The 13261-nt window shown below is 49.0% G+C and overlaps 1 protein-coding gene across 14 annotated transcripts in view; it reads left to right on the top strand.

Annotated features, from left to right (window-relative positions):
* The window catches only part of RIMS1 (regulating synaptic membrane exocytosis 1), a 227620-nt gene extending 214675 nt beyond the window's left edge, over nt 1–12945 (top strand). For all 14 annotated transcript variants that reach the window (XM_014949336.1, XM_014949338.1, XM_014949348.1 and 11 more), the window contains 5 exons: nt 5235–5376; nt 7192–7304; nt 9144–9245; nt 10307–10446; nt 10796–12945. In XM_014949336.1, coding sequence (XP_014804822.1) covers nt 5235–5376; nt 7192–7304; nt 9144–9245; nt 10307–10446; nt 10796–11014 — 716 coding nt within the window. In that variant the 3' untranslated portion in view covers nt 11015–12945. The remainder of the gene's footprint in view (nt 1–5234; nt 5377–7191; nt 7305–9143; nt 9246–10306; nt 10447–10795) is intronic.
* Nucleotides 12946–13261: the final 316 nt, after the last annotated feature.

Below are 13261 nucleotides of genomic sequence, written 5' to 3'. Positions count from 1 at the left end.
GACTGTCGTCTTCTGCCCCACAGAGGTCTCCAACACTGTCCTAGTGACTAAGCCATCAAGCTTATGTTCTTGCGTATTCTTGTGTGCTTCCTGGCCTTGTCCCATGGCGTGTAACACACACCTTGGCACCACAGGATAAAAGCTTTACTCCAGCAGGTGGGGTGGTGCCCTCACGTTATCCCTCACGTTATTTCACATTTGTGATACTGAAACGAGCAAAATACAGTAGTTTCCTGCAGGCAACACATGGAGCCCAGAGGAGAAGCCAAGGCCAGTGGAGATGCCACCTGCAGTCATGCCTTTGCTGAGGGCAGTCATGGATACAGGCCATTGTGGGCCATTTGTCCCCGCGTTGTCCTCTCCGAGTTGGATGCCTCAAGTAGCACAAAGCGAGCCTGGAGGGGCCTCCAGTTGGCACCTTAACTCTGTAGCCCCTGGCCCTTTCTCACTTGTACAGTTCTGCTGCTCCTGGCTGCTGGGGGGGTGACTGGGGGGTACAGAAACTGGGGACACACCAATTGCACTGATGCTTTCTGCAAATGTGAGCACATGCACTGCCAAGAGCTTTTTGCTCTTCAGCATCACTTAGATCAGGGTCTCCATGAATTTACGTTTGCCTGAGGAGACCAAAAGCAGGGACCGGTTTCTTGTCCAAGCAAGGAGGCCCCGCTGTGAGCTGTTGGTGGCAGAGTGAGGGGCACAGCGCGGTGCCCAGGCTGTCGGTGGCAGTGAGTGGCACAGTGCGGGGCCCAGGCTGTCGGTGGCAGTGAGGGGCACAGCGCGGGGCCCAGGCTGTTGGTGGCAGTGAGGGGCACAGCGCGGTGCTTGAGCTGTTGGTGGCAGAGTGAGGGGCACAGCGCGGGGCCCAGGCTGTTGGTGGCAGTGAGGGGCACAGCGCGGTGCTTGAGCTGTTGGTGGCAGAGTGAGGGGCACAGCGCGGGGCCCAGGCTGTTGGTGGCAGTGAGGGGCACAGCGCGGTGCTTGAGCTGTTGGTGGCAGAGTGAGGGGCACAGCGCGGGGCCCAGGCTGTTGGTGGCAGTGAGGGGCACAGCGCGGTGCTTGAGCTGTTGGTGGCAGAGTGAGGGGCACAGCGCGGGGCCCAGGCTGTTGGTGGCAGTGAGGGGCACAGCGCGGTGCTTGAGCTGTTGGTGGCAGAGTGAGGGGCACAGCGCGGGGCCCAGGCTGTTGGTGGCAGTGAGGGGCACAGCGCGGTGCTTGAGCTGTTGGTGGCAGAGTGAGGGGCACAGCGCGGGGCCCAGGCTGTTGGTGGCAGTGAGGGGCACAGCGCGGTGCTTGAGCTGTTGGTGGCAGAGTGAGGGGCACAGCGCGGGGCCCAGGCTGTTGGTGGCAGTGAGGGGCACAGCGCGGTGCTTGAGCTGTTGGTGGCAGAGTGAGGGGCACAGCGCGGGGCCCAGGCTGTTGGTGGCAGTGAGGGGCACAGCGCGGTGCTTGAGCTGTTGGTGGCAGAGTGAGGGGCACAGCGCGGGGCCCAGGCTGTTGGTGGCAGTGAGGGGCACAGCGCGGTGCTTGAGCTGTTGGTGGCAGAGTGAGGGGCACAGCGCGGGGCCCAGGCTGTCAGGGCTGCTGCTCCCAGGCTGTGGGAGAACTGCAGAAGGCTGAGGAGCCACCATGCCCTCTCCTGCTGCCTTACAGTCCTTTTGCACCATGCGTTAGCTCTGCACAAATGTTCATCACAGTTGTGCTGCAGGAGTTTTTTTCTCCAGCTTGTACCTGTTAAACTACGTGTTTAGAAGCAGTTTCTGCACATCGGTCTGCATTTCTGCAGGCAGAAAGCCTTGCACAGTTGACACCGCAGACAGAAAGCTACAGACCATTTTGGAGTAAATTTTTCCCCTAAATGGCATTCAGAATAGAGACAGTTTATCTTCAGTCTGCACGATGAATATAGTGTAATTTACACAGTGCAGGCGAAGAACTGTAACATATTATAAAATGTAGTTGTACAGATCAATCTAATAAAAATCAGGAGCAAGCATTCTCCAATAGACATCCAGACAGGCGTAGAAAATCTTTTCAATATATCATAGCATAGATATTGAACTTAAATGTTTTATGAAGATGGTGTTCCAAAGATGTGTGCAGAACTGCTGGATTAACAGTAATACAAGATGAAAATGGAGGTTTAAAAAATAAACCCCACACATGATGAAGAGCAGGAGAGACCCTGGTGGTTGTTCAGCTCCCGTTGTGCCGCCGAGGCTGGGCTGGACGTTGTACCTCAGGGTGACTCCCCATCACCTGGGCGCCTCTGGAAACGACAGCAGCTCCCAGCTCACTGTGTCCTCACACCCCTTCCCTCGGAGCAGGGCTTGCTGAGACCTCCACAGGCTACGGCAATGGGGTAAACCCTTCCCCTTACCTTTTGTGCCGTAAGTGGATGAACGAAACTATGGTATGCACAGGGTTCAAACTCCCAAAACCTGTGCAACGTGTGTTTCGGTTCTTACTCATGGGCAAAAGCAATTCCCTTTATGCCATAAAACTCTTGATGTATTTCACCCTTCTGCTTTGGGTTACTTTTACGTTGTATTTTTGATTGTACTGCAGAATATGAAGACTAAGGTTATAAAATGAAATAAGCAGAAGGACTCTGGTTTTCCCGGGCAACACTGAGGATATTATTAGCACTTAAAAGAGGAGGCAAAAGAATTTATTTTAATCATCAACCTGAAAAAAAATGTTGCCAAGACCAAAGAAGAAGTGGAATCCAGCGCAGCAAGAGAGAGCAGTGACTCTGGGAACAGACAATCGCAGCACAGTGAGACGAGGACGTGGAGCTGCTTATGGCCACGCAGAGGATTCCTCCTTCACGGTCTGTGCACCTAAAACCTGCAGAGCAAAGTGCGTTCAAGCAGCAACGTGGTAGTTACACATCATAATGTAAAATTACTCTTTCAAAAAAACCCACTTGCTGTTTTCAATCTCTGCTGTGGCTCAAAACTAAAATATTCATGTCTAATTTTGTCAATGGATAGTTTTTACAGTGATTATTTCTATGAAGACAATCTTCATTGTGCTTTCCCGACAGCCTGGCTCTAACCCATCCATCATCCACCCTGTGGTCCAGGTGGTCCAGAGCAACATCTCCTTCCCAGTTTGTGATGATCTTGTAGCTGCATTTAGTGTCTCATTGCTCCCGTCTCCTGGGCCGTGGATACTTTCAGACAGCCCCGTTCAGCTGCCCACGTTTCAGACTCTCCCGTATCACCTCCTTCCAGTCGTGCTGCCTGAGCTGGATGGCTCCAGAAGAGAAGGCAGGGGACAAACCACCTCATCTCACCGGCTTTGGAGGAGCAGATGGAAACAGAGGTGCTTTCAGACAGGTCGCAGCAAGAGAGGGGCACGAAATACCCTGGGTGGAAAACGTGAGAGTCCTGCTTGGCACAGGGGTCTGCAGGAGGGCTGTATGCCCAGGCTGCCTTTCGGGTAATGTCACTCACCTGAGGCTCAGCTTGCTTTCCAGCCTTGATACGCAGGACATGCCATCTATTTTTAAAGGTGAAGCTCAGGTCCAAAATGTGGCATCTGTTTTCTACGTACAGAGCCTATGAATTTCCAGTGAACCCCTTCCACAGCCACCGGCAGGCTCTGAGGGCACCTGCTCCACCCGGTGTGTCTCCTCCGGCCTCCTCTGCCTCACGCGGAGCAGCTCAGATGGGGGCGATTTCAGCTCAGGGACCAGGATTTGGGTGAGCTGCCGCGGCCCAATACATGAATTATTTCCTTTTCACTTTGGCCATGTTTGCTGTCTCTCTGCCAACTCCAGAGGTTACGTGGTGACCTGTGGGGAAGAGGAGCTTCTTTCTCCCGTGGGATTTCTCTCTCCCTCCGGCAGCTCCAGACACAGAGACTCAGGACCAGCCATTCCCTACAGCACCTTCAGTCGCCCCGAGCAATGGCCAGGACACACGGGGGCTACCGAAGCTGTAGCTTTCACGTAAAGAGAGATGAGGATCTGGGAGCTTCAAACATCAGTGATGTCCATGGGAAACAGGAAAGTGCAATTTTTTCGGGGCTATTCATGTACCACAGCAGTGGAGGTGGAGGAAACATGCACTTTTTGGGATGCTCGCCTGAAAAGGAAGCAGAGACGTTGCAGACGGCGAATGAAGGGGCACTGAAATGAAGGGGCAAATGCAGGAGAACGGGTTTTGCCTGCACTTAGGTGAAACTTTGTCAAATCTGTTTCTTCCTGAAAGTAACGTTATCCATTGAATGACAGGCTGAACTAAATGAAAACCAACAGGACACCAAGACTGAAGTCAACACACTATTATATCGCAGAGACTTTGGTGGAAGTATTTCAATTAAAGGCCTTTGAGTAAGAGAACTGCCATTAAAAAGCATAATTTCTGCCACGTGACAGCAGAATTCGTTGCAGATCCACTGTTGTGCCTTCTGCTCGGAGCCCCCCTGTGAAGGGTGGGAGCTCTCCTTGCCCAAGGGTAACACAGCCTTCCACGTGGAGCTCAAGTTGCATTTTGAAGAATGTGTGATGGAAGCTTGTCAAATGGATCAAGTCTTCAAACAATTTCACCGGCTTTAAATCTCTGTGGAGTGTTCAGTCGCAAACCTGGACTCTGTCCATCATTTTCCACGTGGGTTCTCCAAAGAGTTCATTCTACTTAGGAAGTGCTGAGATCAGAAGCTTTGTAAAGCTTGTTGTTTACTTTGGAGAATTTCTGTGGGGAAAAGTAAGATTTTGCTGGATCAAAACACATTATTATGTTTTTGATACTAAGCGTTTTAGCACTGAACATTTTTCTGTTGAATGCATGAAGTGTTTTTTTCCCTTTGTTTTTTTTTTTTCCTGTGAGTTGTAACTGCTGTGTAGTCCCCAGCCTGGCTGACAGGGTGGCAGAGACACCTTCTCGAGAGCGTGCTCAGCAAACACTGTCACTGTCAGCCCGTCTGCATTTCAACTGCATAAAGGTTATTAATAAGACAATTAATTTCTAACAGTTTGCCCTAACAAGGATCATCTGGTTGCAGCCCACTGCAAGAAGAGAGATTCCTTCTGTGTTATTGAACAGTAACGCTCCCGTGGGATCGCAGTTGGTGGGGTGTCTGGAGGAAAGGCTCTGCTCTAGGGTCACAGTTGGTGGGGTGTCTGGAGGAAAGGCTCTGCTCTAGGATCGCAGTTGGTGGGGAGTCTGGAGGAAAGGCTCTGCTCTAGGTGCTCGTCCTGACTCTGGTTCTTGCTCTGCTTTCAGAGGCCGGCAGCAAGAAGCTCAAGAGCACGATTCAGAGGAGCACAGAGACGGGGATGGCAGCAGAGATGAGAAGCCGAATGGTCCGACAGCCGAGTCGGGAATCCACTGACGGCAGCATAAATAGTTACAGCTCCGAGGGCAAGTAAGTGGCATTAAAAATATCAGTAACTTAGGAGACGTTTCTTGTCTTTGTAAGAAAACTTGGGATGTGAACAGAGGTCCTGGCTCTGGCTGAACAGGGTAGCTCTGGATATGGATTCTTCCTTTTGAAACGTCTGCAAAACTGACCTGCTTTAGGCACATAAGACAAATTTCTTGAAAACTGAAATTGAGCGAGGACTTCTTTAGGGCTTCACGTTTTCCCCATCACCCAGTGAGGCCTTTTGTTCATCAAAAGACAACTAAATTCAGAGCGCATTACTGAAAACAAAACACAGACGTACTTTTTCTTTGAGTTGTGTTTGGTTTAACTGGGAGTTAAACTTCAGATGCTGTATGTAAATCCCTGCGACATGAAGCTGTGCTCGGTAATACTGTATACAGAGAGAGTTTGGTTTGGAGTCGGTCCAGGCCTCTTGTTGAGAATCGTAAACCCACCACGGAGCTGCCCCCTCCCAGCTGAAATCGGGCAGAAAACGATGGGGAACAGGGCAGCTGTTTTCATTCACCCCCCAGTGAGGTGGTGTGTGAGAATGGAGAGCAGGCAGACCCAACACCACAGCGTGTGGGGATGCTCTGGCCTCCTCACAGCCTCGGTGGGACTCCACCACTCCGCCGAGGCACAGCGGGCACTAGGGAATTCCTGGGAGATGCCAGGGGTAAGCAAACCCACCCTATAGACCTGGGGGAAAAAGAGACTGGAACACAGAAGCCTGATCTGTGGAAATCAAAGCTTTTCACACTAGGTGTTTCTCTTAGGAAGTGGTGTTATTATTTTCTCCAGCCTAATAGGGAGGGAGAAGCAGATACGGCGTGGTGGGTGACCTCCTGGGGAAGGTGCCATCTAGACTTGGTTCAAAGTCTGTTCTTCTGTTCCTCATAATTGTGATGAGGAGGTCAAAGCTGAGTCTCCCCACCATGGATCATTCTTTGTTTCTTTCGTTGTTGTTCGGAGGCTGTACATGTAGAGACTCTGGAATACAAGAAAGCAGCTTGGGAAAGCACGTACCACAGAATCATAGAATAGTTTGGGTTGAAAGGAGCCTTTAAAGGCTCCAACCCCCTGCCATGGGCAGGGACATCTTCAAGTAGAGCAGGTTGCTCAGAGGAATGTCCAGCCTGACCTGGGATGTTCCCATATACTCCGTGCTGATGTATTACAGCTGTGTTTGTGTCCTGAAAGAGGGGTGGGTACCGACTGTAGATCCAGATGTGGCTACCAGAATATTTTGGCTAGGGAGCAGCATTAGTTTGGCTCTAATCAACACTAGTACTACCTGCCAGTTTACTGCTTCATTAAACAGCTGCAAAATCAGATCAGTTTAGTGTACACATCTGTTTTCCCTGTTTGTTCTTACTGATGCGGGTGGGGTTTGGATGTATGTATAAAAGTATGTAGATGTAGATGTGTATAAATGTAGATATAAAACAGTATTATAAGGTAAATCAAGCTTTCAAGGATGAAGAATGATCGGCTATTAAATTTCATGAGGCTTTTAATGTTTTCTTGTGCAAGGTCACTCATAGTTTATTCACCTGACAGCTCTTCATGGCTCCTGGAGGACTCCTCAGCAAGAACTGGTTTATTCTCTGGGCTGCTTTGGGTCCATGTGCAGAATTTCACCACTTCTCTTTGGGGTCTGTGGGAGACAGCTCGTTCCTGACGCTGCAGCGCAATGTGTGGCTGCACGTCCTGAGCTGCTTGCCTTGTATCAGTGCTACTTTTGAGGGAAATACACTGCAGGATGATAGAAATTAATGGCGTTCTTATGTTTAACCAGCATTTATTTTGCTGCAGCTTAATATTCCCCGGCGTGCGGCTGGGCGCTGACAGCCAGTTCAGTGATTTCCTCGATGGACTCGGGCCTGCACAGTTGGTCGGCCGGCAAACGCTAGCAACGCCTGCCATGGGTGAGAGTCATGTGTCATTCTGTTAAATGAATAATAAGCCAATTAACGTACACACGCTGCCAGGCTACAGCACCACAAGGACTGGGACAAAGTGGCTTCCTTCGCTGTATCCCCGCGGTGGCTGGTGTCCCCTGCAGGCTGCTGTCCCAAAGAGGGTGAGACACGGTATTTGCCCTGGGCGTGAGGTGTCTGCTCACCTCCTCTGCAGCTCGAAGATAGGGGTCTGGCTTCAGTTCCCACTCTAAATTATTGTGGCTTCTCCAGTTGTGGCTCACTGCGAAATTTCAGCTGTTCAGAGTTTGTATTTCCTTGCCACGGATTATCCTGGATGCAACAGACAGTTTCTGGCCAAGCTTTGCTCTTGTCCTCATGAGCAGGAGACAGAAACTTTCTTGAGAAGGCTTTGAGTACTCCTAAGGCAAGGGTTGCTCTGTAAATCCAAATCATTGCTAATAATGCACCAAATTGATAAACCCATTTTTTAATTATTATTTTGGAAGAGAGGATACTTGTGAGATGACTTCCCAGTAAAAAAATCTAAGTGGCTCTGCCTGTATGAAGATAAGGGTCTAGATGTCTTCTAGCTCCTTATTTTAATCTTGTTTTCTGACTAAATCTTTTTAAGCAGATTACTTGAATAATCTTATTTTCACATCTTATAACTGCTTTATTTACTGAAGGCTCAAGCTTTGGCCTGCAAAAACAGCTCTCAGTCATGTTTTTTAACAATTTTCAGAAGACCTGCCATGTGGTATCCTTTCTTTCACTAGCCATGATTTGAAAATCTTTGTATTACCGCTCCCCCTTCTGGCCCCCTGTTGCATGTTTGATTTTGGATGTGTGATACAGAGACGTGCTTTTAAAAAGGGGTGTTGGAATTTTCCTGTGAGCTATTTTTAGTGCAACACAGAGGTCTGTTTATTCAAGAAAAGTTTGATTGAAAAAAATAAAAAAGTCTTCCCTGCTGCTTTGTTGTGCCTCAAGCACAAACACTGCTTTCAGAGCGGTTGGACGAGCATGTGAAAATCTCCTGCCCAGTTAATTTCAAAATGCTGCCTTTCTCAATCCAAATTCTGCAGTTCAGGACTGTCTATGTGTATGGTGTTCATTTATTTGCACAGGAATCACGTAGCTGCCCATGTGATACTGTGCATTTTATATTCAAAGTGGCCTGTCATATTTCTGCTGATTCCATGATGTCTGAAACCACAAAGATCTAGCGCCTGGAGTTGGCCTCCCTTGTGTTTCACTGATCTGGACCAGAGCAGGGCTCTGTCTGGGGCGAAGCAGGTCCCTTTCCCTGCAGGAAATGTCCTTTGTCAGAGCTCAGGCAGGGAAACAGTTGGACTATTTAGTAGCAAAAGCAGCTCCTTATTTTAAACACGTTGCGTTGGGTTTTTTTTCATGCCAAGAATGAGTGTGGAAATTGTCATTGTCACACCAAGAATGAGTGAGGAAAATTGTCACCCCTGTACTTGTTGGAGACTTTTGCAGAAGAAAAAAGACCTCTTTTGAGCTGCTGGAGGACAGGGCACCATTCTCTGCGACTGTGCTGTGGCTGTGGCTCCCTCTGGTATCAACCCTACACCAAGAGAGGGCACCACGCTCCCTAAGCACAATATATCTTTTATATATATTTTTTATATATATTTATTTAGTGTATATCTATTCAGTCCTGTTTGAAGGACGTTGAACTGAGAGGTCTTGGGAGGAGCGGTGACAAGCAGAGCGATGCAGCAGACTGGGAACAAACCAGTCTTTCTGTTTCTCACCCTCACGCCCTCTCTCCCAGGCCGTGCTGCTTCTCTAAAATGTGGGCTGCTTTCTTCTCCCTCTCAGGTGACATCCAGATCGGAATGGTGGATAAAAAGGGACAGTTAGAAGTAGAAGTCATTAGAGCCCGAGGCCTCACACAAAAACCTGGCTCCAAATCGACCCCAGGTAAGGAAAAAAATAGACAATGTATGAACAGAAAACAAGACTATGAAATATGCTGATGGACTGGGGATTGGAGACTTCTTGAGCTCACTCCTCATTAGCTGCCACTTCATTTGCATTTGTTTGGTTTGCTTCTCGACAAGGGATGTGTGTGTGGGTACATCCTTTCTACCAATGTCCACCCCTCACCACCTTGCACCTGCCAGTCGCTCACCACCAACAGCTGTCCTGGAAGGAACATCTGCAGAAGTATTTCTCCATATCTTAGGCAACCCCTGTATCTCAAAGGGGGTTTGTCGAGGCAGGTGAAGTCCTTTGTGGTAGTTCCACCTGGAAACAAGAGGTGGAGAACCGACGGGAGTGCTTTGACCAAACAGCTCAACAGCCCCATGTGCCAGGATCTCCTGTACCCGGCACTGCTTCCCGCAGGCAGCAGGTTATGGTGGTGACACAGCCAACAATCTGTGTAATGAATGAGATCTAATATTGTATCACTTCATAAGGACATTTTTTAAAGTTCTAGTTATTTATAGAAATCTTTATTAGGACATTCATAATCGCTCCCACAACCAACCGGAGCAGTTGTTTTAGATAACATTTTGCCAAAATGGTCCTTTACAACCTCCTCTGGAGCTTACGATGAAAGAGCGATTACTGGCTGCGTTATCACAGTCACTTAGTTTTAACTATTCCTTTCAATGAAACATCAAAGTATTTTGTTTTGAACTATGTCTGACCCCAAACATCCATCGAGACTCCAGAGTAGCCGTCAGTGACAGTTAATTCCTGGCAAAGGAAAATGTTTTTAAAATGACAGACTTGAAATGCAACTGTTGCTAGTAACATCTTAGATCACTGCATTCAAAGTTCATAACACTCAAATTGGTTTCTTATGGGCTGTGTCGTTTATTTTATGTATATAGTTGTCTCCAGATTACAGAGTGAAGATCATGTGTCATATTCTTTCCACTCGACCTCCTTTTAAGGCGTTTGTCCTCCAGCTCAGATGTGCAATGTAGAAGTTTTTGGGTCCCAACATAAAATTCCTGATGTTCTGTTTGCAGCTCCATATGTGAAAGTATATTTGTTGGAAAACGGAGCGTGTATAGCTAAGAAGAAGACAAGAATTGCAAGGAAGACCCTTGATCCTTTGTACCAACAGACACTGGTTTTTGATGAGAGTCCGCAGGGTAAAGTCCTTCAGGTCAGTTCCTTCTGAATCCCATTTTGGGCTGTCGTTTGGAGAAGCCCTCGCATGAGTTCAGCGTAAGCAATCTGCATACGCTCACTGCAGCACACTGAGCATGGAGTGGTATAAATACCAGCAGACCCATCCCTGCAGCTCTGCGGTCTCAGACCTGCGGAACGTCTGCCTGTATTGAACTTTTCTCTTCTCTGGCTCTCGCTCCTCTTCCACCGTTGGGTTTTCCCAAGGAGGAAACAATCCTTCCCCCTTCAGAACAAGGTTCTCCTGGCGCTACTCGAGGGAGGGCAGCGGGAGCCAACACCTGAGCCTGGGGACGGCACTGACCCTGTGTTTTGTGTTCCCGCAGGTAATAGTCTGGGGAGACTATGGCCGAATGGACCACAAATGCTTCATGGGAGTTGCCCAGATCCTTCTGGAGGAGCTGGATCTCTCCAGTGTGGTAATAGGCTGGTACAAGTTGTTCCCACCTTCATCACTAGTGGACCCCACCCTGACCCCCCTGACGCGCAGGGCTTCCCAGTCCTCTCTGGAGAGCTCCACCGGGCCCCCCTGCCTCAGGTCGTAGCTGCTGTCGGAGGAGAACGTCACCCAGGAACAGCCGGAACCAGACACACCATCAAAAAACTCTGCTGGAGAGAGACAATCGCTTCTCTTTTCGCTTGTAGTAGTTACCCCAAAATATGTCTGAGTTGTTTGGTGAGAGGTGGCTTAAATTGACAGAACGAAGGTCTATCACATACAGCCAGTCTATTCGCGGCTACCACCCATGCTTAGAATGATTTAAAAAATTAAAAAAAAAAAATAAATAGAGAGAGAGACACCTTTAGATTCAACCCGAGTCCAAGATGAGCCAAACTGGAAGCTCTGGCTCTGTTCAGTGTTGGGTAGAGCCCTCACGCAGTGGTACCTCCCTGGGGTTCCAGCAGTTTTCTGTACTTGTCACTTCCACTCGGTTTTTGCCATGTGATTCTGCTAGTTTTGTAGAAGTCCTCGCAGCGCTAACAGAGACCCCTCCTTTCTTTTTCTAATCCAACCAAACAAGGGCTGAAGCACATCTCTGTCAGCACCGCTAAAGTGTTCCGCAGCCACAGGGTGACCCAGCCAGTCCCAACCCTCCCTTCCGGCTCCCCCAAGTCTCTCCCGGGACCCCAGAACAAGCGACCAATCTAAGTTGCATTCTTAAAGAGAAATAATCATCACAGTGCCACTTTTTCTTTGTAAAAAGCAGATATGTTTGCATTATATATAATAACTTTTATGTTTATGATGTTTTGCATGGAAGAATTTTGAAGAATTCTGCAACTACTGCTGGGGACTGGTATAAAGCAACTTTAGTCTTAATTTTGACATTGAATATGTTACTGGTAATGCAGTTTCCCTCCTAGAAACGGGGAGGAAATATTTACGTTTCTGTGTATAAATGTATATTTGACTTCCCAAAACGTTGACCAGGAATGGATTGAGCATATGACACTTTGAGCTGTGCCCGGGCCCCGCTGGCGCGTGTCGCTGCCGACGCACCCCTGCCCCGGACGGAGCACGGATGGAGACGGTCAGTGTTTCACCGGAGACTCCAGGTGAAATATTCTGCACTTACTAATGTTTTTATCAATTTTAGTTTACATTTCTTTGAGACCGATGCAAGCACAAGGCTTGATTTTTTAACGCAAGATATCTTACTTTTTGGAGAAAAAAAAGAAAAAAAAAAGTCAAATTTCAATTTGCTTTTTATTCATTTGAGTCCTTCTTGGCCTTGAAATCCCTTGTGATATTCTGTAAATGTGCGAACAACTGCAGATTCCTGCAGGTGCATCGAGGTGTTTCCCCTCCTTTTCCAGGCCATTCGATTTTGTGATCACACAACCAGAGCAGCATGACTCGGAACTGTTCAAAGCTGCATGCACGTTTTGTAAAAAAGAGATGAAAAAGGTTATTTACTAATGTATGTTAGTTCCACATAGGCCAGCTTGTATGTTGCATGTACTTGTACAGTTTGCTCGTAATTAACTCTACTGAAGTAACCAAGAAATCTAAGCCATCCATTTTTCTTATAGACATTTTGCGGGTTTCAGCCGGGCGCTCCGTGGCTCTGGCGCCAAATGTCTATAGATGGACTTTATTTTTTACCCTCTGGAGAAGGTGACGTAGTAGGGACCAAATTCCTCCCGCCGGCCGCGGGTGCAGCCCCGGCGCAGCAGCTGTGTGCACACCAGGCTCCCCCGTAGACAAACTGCCTGCACCCAGCCCCGCTCCCGCTCGGGGGGTCCCCCTGCCCGCGCCCCCCCGGCCACTGCCCGCCCCGCGGGGCAGGGGGGGCCCGGCGCTGGTGCTCCACCACTAGATCCTCCTCCCTCGTAGTGGCCAACACCGACTAGTTCCGATTGGGTAGCACCTTTCTATTTCGACCACTTGTCTTAACACTCCCCCGTGCTTTTAACTGACCTCCCCGCCCATGTTCTGTAAACATGTTGAATAAAATTTCCTTTTCATGTCCAGTGTGGTGGTTGTGCTCTCTGTATGTTCCGAGGTTCACCTGTGACTCTGCTCGCCGCAGGACCCCGTGACGTGTTACGGGACGGTACAAGGATCGCTGATCTCTAGGGGTTTTTTGATGGCTGTAAGTGTGTGTGGAAATCGGGGGCCAAAAACCCGAGGCCTGGTGAAAGCCGTGTTTGGTTCTCACCCCGGACGGAGCCAAATTGTGCTCTCACTCGCTGACGCAGGCAAATTGAAGCCCAACCCCAAATTTACCCAAAGCACAACGTGGTGAGGTGACACGGGCTGGCGGGGCTGTGGGGGCTCGCAGGGGGGC

This window comes from Calidris pugnax, unplaced genomic scaffold (assembly GCF_001431845.1).
Source record: "Calidris pugnax isolate Ruff unplaced genomic scaffold, ASM143184v1 scaffold132, whole genome shotgun sequence".
Taxonomy (NCBI): Eukaryota; Metazoa; Chordata; class Aves; order Charadriiformes; family Scolopacidae; genus Calidris; species Calidris pugnax.
Note: the sequence above shows the minus strand (reverse complement) of the source record. Positions and strands in the feature narration are given on the sequence as shown.